Raw genomic sequence first — 14,373 nt, forward strand, 5'->3', positions numbered from 1 at the left:
CATCTCTCTCTCTCCCCCCTCTCTCTCTCTCTCCCTCCCCCCCCGTCTCTCTCTCTCTCTCCCTCCCCCTCCGTCTCTCTCTCTCTCCCTCTGTCTCTCTCTCTCTCCCTCTCCCCCTCCGTCTCTCTCTCTCTCCCCCTCCGTCTCTCTCTCTCTCTCTCCCCCTCCGTCTCTCTCTCTCTCTCTCCCCCTCCATCTCTCTCTCTCTCTCCCCCTCCCTCTGTCTCTCTCCCCCTCCCTCTGTCTCTCTCTCTCTCTCCCTCTCCCCCTCCGTCTCTCTCTCTCTCCCCCTCCATCTCTCTCTCTCTCCTCCCCCCCACTCCATCTCTCTCTCTCTCTCTCCCCCTTCGTCTCTCCCTCTCTCTCCCCCTCACTCCTCCCCCACTCCCTATTTCTCTCCCTCCCAGACTTCCCCCCACTCACTCTCGCTCGGCCAATCAGAGTTGCCCTGCTGACCAATCAGCACTCACTGTATATATAGTGGAGACCCTTTGAAATTTGGTGTTCTTTGATTTGTCCGGGGGGATGAGAGGTGAACATTCAGTTCCACCTTTGTGTAATCCTGCTCCTTATTCACCTCCAGAGAGAGAATGATGTCCGTTCTTCCTCGCGGTGCCCCCATCACTAACAGTGTCATTTATTTATCGAATCCCTGCAGTGCAGAGGAGGCCATTTGGCCCATCAGGTATGTACCGATCCTCTGACAGAGTACCTTACCCAGGCCCTTTCCCGTAACCCCACACACTTACCATGGCCAACCCACATCTTTGGACTGTGGGAGGAAACTGGAGCACCCGGAGGAAACCCACGCAGACATGGGGAGAATGTGCAGACTCCGCACAGACAGTGACCCGAGGCCGGAATCGAACCCGGGTCCCTGGCGCTGTGAGACAGCAGCGCACACCACTGTGCCACCCTAATTGCTCATCGATAAGTGGTGGCAAACCCCCCACCAACCTCGCGTATGTGGGTGGGGGGGGGGAGGGGGGTTCTGGAGTTACACACAGGCCAGACCGGGATAAGGAGGCAGATTTCCTTTTCCCCAGAGAGGGGTTTTTTTTCCCGACGATTTTCTGCTCGTTACTAAGGAGATTTATCTTCATGATTTATTTTATGAACTGAATGTGGAGGCCCTGATGGGATCTGAACCCTCGGCTCTCCAGGGAGGGGCTCCTGGATTCGGGCTCCAGTGACATTGCCCCCACGATGCCAATGCCTCACTGATAACACTCACCTTGCGGCTTAGAGCCCAGCGACCTCCGAGTGGGCGAAGGCCTCTCGTTGGCGATTCCAGGTGGTGTTGGGCAGCTGGGTAGCGGGCTCCCCGCTCCCTCGGGACTGGCGCAGGCTCGGCGACCCTCCAGGCATGGGCTGGCCTCCAAGGACAGGCTCTTGACCAGCGAGTGAGGCGCGGGGACACCTGCAGGAGGAAAGGGTGGGGGGGGGCAACCAGAAAAAGGAGGAGGTTAGCTCAGAAGCCTGACGAGTAGGCCCAGGGCGCCTTGGCAACCACAGCACACGGCCTGCTGGGCAACGCAAAACCAGACCTTCTCGATCGGAAGAGGCCGAGAGGTTTAAAGGGGGGGATTCCAGCACGTGCCCCCCTGTGCCAGGCAGCTAATAGTGCTCAAAGTACCACGCGTCAGAGAGGAGGGGGTGCTGCCCACACAGAAACAAGCGCCCAGTCTGTTCAAACTTTCCTGATGCTTACAACCTCCCCGTTCTGGGATCAGCCTCGGAAATCTTCCTCACATCTTCCCCAGTGTCTCTATATCCAATTTATAATAGAGAGACCAGAACTGTGCACAATATTCCGAGTGGGATACAGAGACCGAAACTGTGCACAGTATTCCGAGTGGGATAGGGAGACCGGAACTGTGCACGGTATTCCGAGTGGGATAGGGAGACCGGAACTGTGCACGGTATTCCGAGTGGGATAGGGAGACCAGAACTGTGCACAGTATTCCGAGTGGGATACGGAGACCGGAACTGTGCACAATATTCCGAGTGGGATAGGGAGACCGGAACTGTGCACGGTATTCCGAGTGGGATAGGGAGACCAGAACTGTGCACGGTATTCCGAGTGGGATACAGAGACTGGAACTGTGCACAGTCTTCCAAGTGGGATAGAGAGACTAGAACCGAGTGGGATTCCGGAATTCCTGAAAGTACAGGACATGATCACCAATGGAATTTCTCTCCTGCATCGAACATGTGGCCCCAACCCGGGTGACAAGGCTATCCCAGAATTCAAAGGGGCTGTGACGGGCCCCTGATTGAAACTGGGGCAATGTGTCTGATAGGGAGCATGCACAGCCGCTAAGAATGCTGGGATAACATGGCCTCCATTGGCCTCTCTCCCCTCCATCTGCTCTTCTCATCTGGGAATGATCCAAAAACTCCAATGGCGACTGCAACCCAAGGCGATTGGACAGTGGGTGGAACCCTCCACAACCGCCATCCCACCTCCGAATAAGGCAATCTGTGACGGGTCGGGGTCCACAGGACTGCGTGTGCCCCAAGTGACCATGCTAAGCACTGCCCCCTGTGGCTATGCTAAGAACTGCAGCTCCCCCACCCAGTGACAGACTGGGAAGACGTGACAGATGCAGAGGAATATTCTAGAAGAGGGATAGCCGCAGTGGCAGAGATGCAACCAGTTTCTCGGGAGCCTCTCGGCGCTGGAAATAAAGCCTCCCATTGTTCCCCAGCACACAAAGGATGAGATCAGAGAGACATCGTCACAGAGACAGAGCCGTGTTTACATCTCAAATCCACAGAGAGAGTGATGACCCTCAGAACAACACCGAGAGACAGAGAGAGAGAGGAAGAGTGAGAGAGAGAGAGAGGGAGAGAGAGAGAGACAGGGGGGAGAGAGAGAGAGAAAGAGACAGGGGGGAGAGAGAGAGACAAAGAGACAGGGAGAGACAAAGAGACAGGGAGAGACAAAGAGACAGGGAGAGACAAAGAGACAGGGAGAGACAAAGAGACAGGGAGAGACAAAGAGAGACAGAGGGGAGGAGAGAGAGACAGAGAGAGAGAGAGGGGAAAGAGAGAGAGAGGGAAACAGAGACAGAGAGAAAGAGGGAGAGACAGAGATAGACGGAGAGAGAGAGACAGAAGGGGAGAGACAGAGAGAGACAGACAGACAGAGAAAGAGATGGTCTCACAATACATACACTTAATGGTTACAGGAGGATGCCCATTCAACCCTCCCTATCTCTGTCACCTTCTCCGACCCCTACAACCCTCCCTATCTCTGTCACCTTCTCCGACCCCTACAACCCTCCCTATCTCTGTCACCTTCTCCGACCCCTACAACCCTCCCTATCTCTGTCACCTTCTCCGACCCCTACAACCCTCCCTATCTCTGTAACCTTCTCCGACCCCTACAACCCTCCTTATCTCTGTAACCTCCTCCAGCCCCTACAACCCTCCCTATCTCTGTAACCTTCTCCGACCCCTACAACCCTCCTTATCTCTGTAACCTCCTCCAGCCCCTACAACCCTCCCTATCTCTGTAACCTTCTCCGACCCCTACAACCCTCCCTATCTCTGTAACCTTCTCCGACCCCTACAACCCTCCTTATCTCTGTAACCTCCTCCAGCCCCTACAACCCTCCCTATCTCTGTAACCTCCTCCAGCCCCTACAATCCTCCCTATCTCTGTACGTCCTACCACCCTCCGAGATCTCTGCGCCCCTCCAATTCCGGCCTCTCGAGCATCCCCCGATTCCCATCGCTCCACCATTGGCGGCCGTGCCTTCAGCTGTTTGGGGGGGGGGGGGGGGCGCGTAAGCTTTGGAATTCCCTCCCTGAACCTCTCCACCTCTCTCTCTATCCCCACACCCCACTCTCGTTCTGGGATCCATGGTGTTGAGGTGACAGCCTGGATGCAGAGTGGGTGAAGGGTCTGAAATCAGAGAATCAGAGTGGAGGTCTGTCAGCTGAGGGGAGAGGGGGTGTACAGTGGCATTTCCCAGGGGCTGGGGGTCTGTTTGAGGAGCACTGCTCCCTCTGATAGATACTAACAACCTGAACCTGGGGGCGATAAACATTTTCAAAGCTGTTCCCCAAATCTGGCATGTAAGAAAAGATTTACTCGGATGCTCCCAGGACTTGATGGATTGAGTTATAAGGAGAGGCTGGATAGACTGGGACATTTTTCTCTGGAGTGTAGGAGGCTGAGGGGTGATCTTATAGAGGTCTATAAAATAATGAGGGGCACAGATCAGCTAGATAGTCAATATCTTTTCCCAAAGGTAGGGGAGTCTAAAACTAGAGGGCAGAGGTTTAAGGTGAGAGGGGAGAGATACAAAAGTGTCCAGAGGGGCAATTTTTTCACACAGAGGGTAGTGAGAGTCTGGAACAAGCTGCCAGAGGTGGTAGTAAAGGCGGGTACAATTTTGTCTTTTAAAAAGCATTTAGACAGTTACATGGGTAAGATGGGTATAGAGGGATATGGGCCAAATGCAGGCAATTGGGATTAGCTTAGGGGTTTAAAAAAAGGGGTAGCATGGACAAGATGGGCGGAAGGGGCCTGTTTCCCTGCTGTAAACCTCTATGATTCTATGAGGAGGTTGGTAAGGGGCTTCAGGGGGACACAGATTGGTGAGGTGGGCAGATAAGTGGCAAATACAGTTTAACACAGTGTGAAGTGATATCCCGATATAAAGAACGGCCAGAGACAAGATGAATGAAACAGTATAATTTTAAAAAGGGGGTGCAGAGAGTAACTCACCTCCTGACGCCCCCCCAAAGCCTGTCCACCATCTACAAGGCACAAGTCAGGAGTGTGATGGAATACTCTCCCACTCGCCTGGATGAGCGCGGCTCCGACAACACTCGAGAAGCTCGACACCATCCGGGACAAAGCAGCCCCCCACCCCCTACTCCGCCCCCCCACCCCCCGCGCGATCGACATGCTAACCACCCACCCTCAACATTCACTCCCTCCCCCACCGACGCACAGCGGCAGCAGTGTGTACCGTCTACAAGATGCACTGCAGCGACTCACCAAGGCTCCTTTGACAGCGCCACCCAAACCCACCACCTCTACCCCCTAGAAGGACAAGGGCAGCAGACACCATGGGGAACACCAACCGCCTGTAAGGCATGGTAGCGTAGTGGTTAGTACTGCTGCCTCCCAGCATCAGGGTTCGATTCCCGGCTTGGCTCACTGTCTGTGTGGAGTCTGCACATTCTCCCCGGGTCCGCGTGGGTTTCCTCCGGGCGCTCCGGTTTCCTCCCACAGTCCGAGAGACGTGCTGGTTAGGTGCTAAATTCTCCCTCAGCGTGACCCGAACAGGCGCCGGAGTGTGGCGACTTGGGTGAGTTTCACAGTGACTTCATTGCAGCGTTAACGTAAGCTGGCTTGTAAGTAATAAATAAATTTAATTTGCCCCCACCACCACCACCACCACCACCGCCACCACCACACACACCATCCCAACTTGGAAATAATATCGGCCGTTCCTTCAAAATCCTGGAGCTCCCTCCCTAACAGCGCTGTGGGTGTACCTACACCACACGGGACTGCAGCGGGTTGAAGATGGCGGCTCGCCCACCACCCTTCCCGAGGGGGCAATTAGGGATGGGGGGTAAATGCTGGGTCGGGACTTGGAGGGAGACCTGAAGGATTAGGCACACAATTCTATACAGCAAGCGGGGTCAGTTTGGAAAGATGACGGAAGATTTCCAGGGAGTTCCAGTTTGATAGATAGTGGACACAGAACCAAAACAAAGACATTACAGCGAAAACCTCTTCCTTCCCTTTACCTGAGTGGGAAAACTCTGTCCAGGTCTGGAGCCTCTCCCCCACTTCTGGGAGGATATGGAGACCTGAGGGGGGGAGGATAGAGACTTACCCAGAACGTTCCCCAGGGATGATTCAGTCAATGCGGAGAGAGAGAGAGACTGGGAAGAACTGGGATCGTTCTCCTTTAGGGTGGAGAAGGCGGGGAGGGATTTAAATCGAGGCCGTCACTATCACGAGGGGACTTCGATCGAGTGAACGAGGAGAAAGTGTTTCCCCAGCGGCAGGAGGGTCAGGAACCAGAGGAGGAGGAGGAAGGACACAGATAGTGAAGGGAACTGGGGAGGGTGCGGGGCAGGGAGGGGAGGAGAGATGAGGAGAATTTTACTTGTTGACGCAGTTTTGTGACCTGGGAGGTGTTGCCCCGAGAGGGAGCAGATTCACCTTCGGAAAGGGAGGAGGGGGGGAATGGAGAAATATTTGAAGAGGGAGAAATTTGGAGGGTTTTGGGGCAAAGAGTGAAAGGTGGCGGAGAGTGTGGGACGCATTGGAGGGCTGTCTCAAAGGGGCTAGCACAGGTACGCTGGGCCGTTTAGCCTCACTCCAGGTGCTGTGCGAATCGGGGACGGATTCAGTGGGTGTGAGAAAGTCTTTCTGTGTGCTGGGCACTCCCTCCAGACCATCGATAAGGAGGAACCCATTGATTGGAGGGATGTTACCAAAGATCAAGGGTCCAATTTGGGTTGAATCATCAACGTGGGCCTCATGCCAAAGGCCTCAGCTCCTGTAATCATCTCCCAATGATTCTCCACTTCCGGTGCCTGTGACCACATTCCTCAAACAACAAACACAAAGAAAATCCAGAGGAGAAAGGGCAAGGTTGACGTTACCAGGGTAATGGGCCTTCAAAAGCTAAAACAAAAGACCCTCCCACAGTGCGGTGCTCTCTCGGCGCTGACCCTCCCGCGGTGCGGTGCTCCCTCGGCTCCAACCCTCCTACAGTGCTGCGTTCCCTCGGCTCCGACCCTCCCACAGTGTGGTGCTCCCTTGGCGCTGACCCTCCCACAGTGCGGTGCTCCCTCGGCGCTGACCCTCCCACAGTGCGGTGCTCCCTCGGCGCTGACCCTCCCACAGTGCGGTGCTCCCTCGGCGCTGACCCTCCCACAGTGCGGCGCTCACTCGGTGCTGATCCTCTGAACGCCCTGCAGAGGGCGCCGTGCTATAGGAGGGTCAGTGCTGAGGGAGCGCCGCACTGTGGAAGGGTCAGTGCTGACGGAGCGCCGCACTGCGGGAGGGTCAGTGCTGAGGGAGCGCCGCACTGCGGGAGGGTCAGTGCTGAGGGAGCGCCGCACTGCGGGAGGGTCAGTGCTGAGGGAGCGCCGCACTGCGGGTGGGTCAGTGCTGAGGGAGCGCCGCACTGCGGGAGGGTCGGTGCTGAGGGAGCGCCGCACTGCGGGAGGGTCGGTGCTGAGGGAGCGCCGCACTGCGGGAGGGTCGGTGCTGAGGGAGCGCCGCACTGCGGGAGGGTCGGTGCTGAGGGAGTGCCGCACTGCGGGAGGGTCAGTGCTGAGGGAGGGCCGCACTGCGGGAGGGTCAGTGCTGAGGGAGCGCCGCACTGCGGGAGGGTCAGTGCTGAGGGAGAGCCGCACTGCGGGAGGGTCAGTGCTGAGGGAGCACCGCACTGTGGGAGGGTCAGTGCTGAGGGAGCGCCGCACTGCGGGAGGGTCAGTGCTGAGGGAGAGCCGCACTGCGGGAGGGTCAGTGCTGACGGAGCGCCGCACTGTGGGAGGGTCAGTGCTGAGGGAGTGCCGCACTGCGGGAGGGTCAGTGCTGACGGAGCGCCGCACTGTGGGAGGGTCAGTGCTGAGGGAGTGCCGCACTGCGGGAGGGTCAGTGCTGAGGGAGCGCCGCACTGTGGGAGGGTCAGTGCTGAGGGAGTGCCGCACTGTCTTATCATGACGAGACACTGGACCTTATTTACCCTGCGGATGTTAATATAGCGCTGCTATTGAATGGGAACGAGACAAGGAAGTTCTCCCCTCGTGTCCTGGGACCAGTGTCGATCACTGTGGGATCGGCTTTAAATAATAGCAGTCGGGTCGGGATCACTTTGCTGCCTGTGGGATCTTGCTGTGCACAAATTGGCATTGCCCCCAGATTCTGAGCCTGGCCTGAGGAGCAGTGGAGCGTCCCGCGGCAGGGGGTGTGGTGACTGGAGTTAATTTATCAGACAGAGGACCGTTGGAGAATTCCTTTCCCAAATCCGGGGAAGTCTGTCAGGAATGTGTTTTAAATCCGAGCCACTCACCTTCTGTAATTCCGGCAGTGTGTGTGCTCCCCTTTAATCCATCATCCCCCCTCTTTCTCTCCACGTTAACCCCCCCACTCCCCTCAGGCAGTGAGGCCACAGCGAGACATAGAGTAACCCCAGCAGGCTGGGTGAGTGAACTCTGCCTGGTATTTGCGGTGAGCCTGGCCCTCCCTCACACCTCCCCCACCGACTGGAGTCTTTCAAACCAGTGAATGGGAGAGCGGGAGCGCCTGCCGGGGGAGGGACTCAACTGGGAAAACCCAACCGTGTTCAGAGAGAGATCACCCACACACTGTCCACGCAACCCCTTCTCTGTGTCTCACTGTGTCTCTCCCCCCTTCTCTCTCTCTCTTTCCCCTTCTCTCTCTCTCTCTCCCCTTCTCTCTCTCTCTCTCCCCTTCTCTCTCTCTCTCTCCCCTTCTCTCTCTCTCTCTCCCCTTCTCTCTCTCTCTCTCCCCTTCTCTCTCTCTCTCCCCCCTTCTCTCTCTCTCTCTTTCCCCTTCTCTCTCTCTCTCCCCCCTTCTCTCTCTCTCTCTCACCCTTCCCCTCTCACTCTCTCTCTCTTCCCCCCCCTTTCTTGCTCTCCCTCCCCCCCCTCTCTCTCTGGTACCCCCTCCCTTTTGCCCCCCTTCTCTCTCACCACCTCTCTCTCTTTCTCTTCCCTCCCCATCTCTCTTTCTTTCTCCATCCTGTCTCCTTCTCCCTCCCTTTCTCTCCCTCTGTGTCTGTCTCCCCAATCCTCTATCCCTCCCACCTGTGTCTCTCTTTCACTTTGTCCCGTCTATCTCTCTCACCCACCAATACCCTCTGTCACTCCCTTTGTCCCCGCGTTACTTTTTCCTCTCTCTCTCCCCTCTCTCCCTCTCTCTTCCACCCCCTTCCCCTCTCTCACCCTTTCTGCCCTGTGGAGAGAGAGAGAACGTGTCAGTACTTACAGGGGGTCCCCGGGGAGTGTGTCAGTATTTACAGGGGGGTCCCCGGGGAGTGTGTCAGTATTTACAGGGGGTCCCCGGGGGGAGTGTGTCAGTATTTACAGGGGGGTCCCCGGGGAGTGTGTCAGTATTTACAGGGGGGTCCCCGGGGAGTGTGTCAGTATTTACAGGGGGGTCCCCGGGGAGTGTGTCAGTATTTACAGGGGGGTCCCCGGGGAGTGTGTCAGTATTTACAGGGGGGTCCCCGGGGAGTGTGTCAGTATTTACAGGGGGTCCCGGGGAGTGTGTCAGTATTTACAGGGGGTCCCCGGGGAGTGTGTCAGTATTTACAGGGCGTCCCCGGGGAGTGTGTCAGTATTTACAGGGGGTCCCCAGGGAGTGTGTCAGTATTTACAGGGGGGTCCCCGGGGAGTGTGTCAGTATTTACAGGGGGTCCCCGGGGAGTGTGTCAGTATTTACAGGGGGGTCCCCGGGGGGAGTGTGTCAGTATTTACAGGGGGGTCCCCGGGGGAGTGTGTCAGTATTTACAGGGGGTCCCCGGGGAGTATGTCAGTATTTACAGGGGGGTCCCCGGGGGAGTGTGTCAGTATTTACAGGGGGGTTCCCCGGGGGGAGTGTGTCAGTATTTACAGGGGGTCCCCAGGGAGTGTGTCAGTATTTACAGGGGGGTCCCTGGGGAGTGTGTCAGTATTTACAGGGGGGTCCCCGGGGAGTGTGTCAGTATTTACAGTGGGGTCCCCGGGGGGAGTGTGTCAGTATTTACAGGGGGTCCCGGGGAGTGTGTCAGTATTTACAGGGGGTCCCCGGGGAGTGTGTCAGTATTTACAGGGGGGTCCCCGGGGAGTGTGTCAGTATTTACAGGGGGGTCCCCGGGGGAGTGTGTCAGTATTTACAGGGGGGTCCCCGGGGAGTGTGTCAGTATTTACAGGGGGTCCCCGGGGGGAGTGTGTCAGTATTTACAGGGGGGTCCCCGGGGAGTGTGTCAGTATTTACAGGGGGTCCCCGGGGAGTGTGTCAGTATTTACAGGGGGGTCCCCGGGGGGAGTGTGTCAGTATTTACAGGGGGTCCCCGGGGGGAGTGTGTCAGTATTTACAGGGGGGTCCCCGGGGGGAGTGTGTCAGTATTTACAGGCGGGTCCCCGGGGGGAGTGTGTCAGTATTTACAGGGGGGTCCCCGGGGGAGTGTGTCAGTATTTACAGGGGGGTCCCCGGGGAGTGTGTCAGTATTTACAGGGGGGTCCCCGGGGAGTGTGTCAGTACTTACAGGGGGTCCCCGGGGGGAGTGTGTCAGTATTTACAGGGGGGTCCCCGGGGAGTGTGTCAGTACTTACAGGGGGTCCCCGGGGAGTGTGTCAGTATTTACAGGGGGGTCCCCGGGGGGAGTGTGTCAGTATTTACAGGGGGGTCCCCGGGGAGTGTGTCAGTACTTACAGGGGGGTCCCCGGGGAGTGTTTCAGTATTTACAGGGGGGTCCCGGGGAGTGTGTCAGTATTTACAGGGGGGTCCCCAGGGGGAGTGTGTCAGTATTTACAGGGGGGTCCCCGGGGGGAGTGTGTCAGTATTTACAGGGGGGGTCCCCAGGGGGAGTGTGTCAGTATTTACAGGGGGTCCCCGGGGAGTGTGTCAGTATTTACAGGGGGGTCCCCGGGGGGAGTGTGTCAGTATTTACAGGGGGGTCCCCGGGGGGAGTGTGTCAGTATTTACAGGGGGGTCCCCGGGGAGTGTGTCAGTACTTACAGGGGGGTCCCCGGGGAGTGTTTCAGTATTTACAGGGGGGTCCCGGGGAGTGTGTCAGTATTTACAGGGGGGTCCCCAGGGGGAGTGTGTCAGTATTTACAGGGGGTCCCCGGGGAGTGTGTCAGTATTTACAGGGGGTCCCCAGGGAGTGTGTCAGTATTTACAGGGGGGTCCCCGGGGAGTGTGTCAGTATTTACAGGGGGGTCCCCGGGGAGTGTGTCAGTATTTACAGGGGGTCCCCGGGGGGAGTGTGTCAGTATTTACAGGGGGGTCCCCGGGGGGAGTGTGTCAGTATTTACAGGGGGGACCCTGGGGAGTGTGTCAGTATTTACAAGGGGGACCCTGGGGAGTGTGTCAGTATTTACAGGGGGGTCCCCGGGGGAGTGTGTCAGTATTTACAAGGGGGACCCTGGGGAGTGTGTCAGTATTTACAGGGGGGTCCCCGGGGAGTGTGTCAGTATTTACAAGGGGGACCCTGTGGATTACACCATTGAAACCATCCCCATCCCCAGTTCCTCATATCAGCCCACACTGCTGGACCGTGCCACAGATGAATCCAATGATTACCCATGGGACTAATCGACCAGACGAGTCTTCACACTCCAGGCCTAAGCCTGTTTGTTTCCCTCAATGTGTCAACAGGATGGGTCGGAATGGTGGGGCAGTGTTATGCAATGCTTTAGGAATTGCCCGGGAGTTTGGGAGAGGGGGGGTGGGGGAGGGGTCTCCAAGCCTGGGAACAAACAGCCATCGCAGACGAGAGAAGTGCAACATCAAACTGTACAATCCCGCCCAAGGTCATCGGACCTTCCCATTGACCGCCCCTCGCCCGCTCCCATTCCCGTAGCCGGCAAGCGGGACAGTTCTGGCCCAGGGTCCGAATGAGCAATGCTAATTGCTCTGCCCAGCTAATCATCCCACCACAAGGTGGCACCACTCAGTCCCCACGGCACTACACAAGGGTACGTGGCAATAGCATGGGTTAACTGGGGGAACGGTCCCACCAGCAGTGTGAGTGACACATGTCCCGAGCCTAGACAGAGTTGGACAGAGACCTGTGTAGAAACAAGCACGGAGTCATAGAGAACCGTACAGCACAGGTTTGGCTCATCCAGTCTGCACTGACAATATCTACCACACAAACTACGCCATTTTCCAGCACTTATTCCTTATCCTTGAAAGTTCTGGTGTTTGAAGTGCCCACCCAAGAACTTGTTAAAGGTTGTAAGGTTTCCCGCACAGTGCATTCCAGATTCCCACCGTGAAAAACCTTTACCCAAATCCCCTCTGAAACTCGCCCTAAAGCTGTGCCCCCTCACAACTGGCCCCCCCTCAACCGAGGGGAACAGCCACTCCCTATTCCCCCTTGTCCATTAGCTTATATACCTCAATCGCTCCTCAGCCTTCTCTGCTCCAATCCAGGTCTATCCAGTTTCTCCCTATTAGCTCAAACGCTCCATCCCAGGCAGCGTCCTGGTGAATCTCCCCTCCAGCGCAATCACACCCTTCTGGTGACCAGAACTGCACACAGCGCTCCGGCTGTGGCCTCTGTACAATTCCAACAATATCTCTCGCTCTTATACTCTGTGCCACGACTGATAAAAGTGAGGCATATGTCTTCCTAACTGTCCTATTCACCTGCTCTGCTGCCTTTAGGGATCTGTGGACAATTACCCCAAGACTCACCAGTCCCTCTGCACTTCTGGGATACGAAAGATTGTTCTAGTTAAGGATCAAGAGCCTCAGGACATTCCTGGGAATCAATAGATTCCGATGGGCTGTCCAACATATTTTATGGCTCACCCATCTCTTACGTTTGAGCTTCTGGGGATCTTCCCTGAATGTCTGTATAAGCTGTGTATGTTTATTGATGTCTCCTTTTTACATCCACAGGTGATTCAGTCCGCCTTGCTGGCCAACGAGGGGCATACACGCGGTGGGTCGTACACGGGCTGCTCTTGGATGTTGCTTCGAGAGTTGCCCAGTGCTTCACGTCGTTAGCTCAAACTGGACCAACCGACAGGCCACACGACAGCTCAGTGACTATCACTGTTTGCTGTGCAGTTACAGGGACCCGGGTCGGATCTCCGACTTGGGTCGGTGTCTGTGTGGAGCTTGCACATTCTCCCCGTGCTTGCGTGGGTTTTCTCCGGTTTCCTCCCACGCCCCAAAAACGTGCTTTTAGGCTGATTGGTGTTGACAAATTGTCCCTAAATTAGACCTCCCTCAATCTGGCGCACATATAATTCTCTAAATTTGCACCTCTTTATTATGCTGCCTCACAAGTGTCAGGCACCCGGCTTCGATTCTCGGCTCGGGACACTGTCTGTAGGGAGTCTGCACCGTCTCCCCATGTCTGCGCTCCGGATTCCTCCCACAGTCCGAAAGACACGCCAGTTTGGATTGGCCCCTAGTGTCACGGGACCACTAGGGTTAACACATGGGGTTATGGGGATCGGGCCTGGGTGGGATTGTGGTCGGTACAGACTTGATGGGCTGAATAGCCTCCTTCTACACTGTAGGGATTCTATGATCCCCCCCACATTCTCAGCGATATCATTTATGTATATAACAAATAGGGGTCCCAGTACTGATCCTCGTGATACACCACTGCCTCTCGTCACTCAAACAGCCTCCACCCATTGTGCCCGATTACTAAGCCAGTTTCTGATCCTTCCCACCAATTTTCCATGAATTCCATGCGCTTCAACCTTCTCAATCAGTCTCCCACGTGGGACCTTGTCAAAGGCTTTGCGAAAATCCAGATAAACTACATCAACTGCACTTCCCTCATCCACACACACACACTTGATCACATTTTTGAAAATTTATGAGGCCTGGAGCTCCCTCTGACAAAACCACGCTGACTATTGTTGCAAAGTTGAGTTTATATAAGATGCAAAGAATGTAAAAAATGTTGGAGGGAAAAAAAACATTGCCATGTCCCTTTAAAAGCTACTTTTGGTTTCAGTGCTGACTTTAAAATGCAAAATACATACAGAGTCCCAGTCTGAAACATTTGTATCCACAGCCAGGCAACAGGGTTGCCTTGGTAACAGGCTTCAGGCATTTGAATTTTTTTTGAATTTGGCCCAATCAATATAAAGCAGGCATTCAGCTACCAAGAACTCATAAGATTAGAATTTGATGTTGTTGGCACCAGCAGCCAAATCCTATTGTAGGAAAAACTGATCGCTCACCACAGGTATAAAAGAGAGTGAAAGGGGGGAAAAACAGGAGAACTGCCACCTCTCAAGTCTTGAGAGGGAGAGAGCAGTGCTCCACTCTGCCAGCGTTATATATCTCTTAAGAGAACGCATCATCTAACCAGCGAAAGGGACCAAATTAGAAAAAGAACTCACAGACACAGAAATCAACGGAGAAACTCCAGTAGGTTCCAAAAGAGACAAAACCTGGTTGTATATTTTTTTTGAGAGTAACTAAATCCTATGATTATGTTTTTGGTTAATGAATGGGCTTTGTATTTATTTGAACAGCATTCCAGTAGAATTTTATTTTATTCGGTATGTTACTTGTGTAGTTAAAGCTCCCGGTTAAATGAATAAATTGTTGAGGGTTTATTTTAAAGTGGAGTGTCGGGTAATTCTGTTCTTTACCCATTAAACATTACTGGCGGG

General features: G+C 55.3%; 1 protein-coding gene across 1 annotated transcript in view; it reads right to left on the reverse strand.

Annotated features, from left to right (window-relative positions):
- Positions 1–14,373, reverse strand: part of fgd1 (FYVE, RhoGEF and PH domain containing 1) — a gene marked incomplete at its 3' end in the record, with an annotated part of 41,641 nt that overhangs the window by 24,843 nt on the left and 2,425 nt on the right. Inside the window, exon 2 of the mRNA XM_080184938.1 lies at positions 1,235–1,420. Within this exon, the coding sequence (XP_080041064.1) occupies positions 1,235–1,420 (186 nt within the window). The remainder of the gene's footprint in view (positions 1–1,234; positions 1,421–14,373) is intronic.

The sequence above is a fragment of the Carcharhinus amblyrhynchos genome, unplaced genomic scaffold (assembly GCF_965287045.1).
Source record: "Carcharhinus amblyrhynchos unplaced genomic scaffold, sCarAmb.v2.hapA chromosome_1047, whole genome shotgun sequence".
In the NCBI taxonomy this organism is placed as follows: domain Eukaryota; kingdom Metazoa; phylum Chordata; class Chondrichthyes; order Carcharhiniformes; family Carcharhinidae; genus Carcharhinus; species Carcharhinus amblyrhynchos.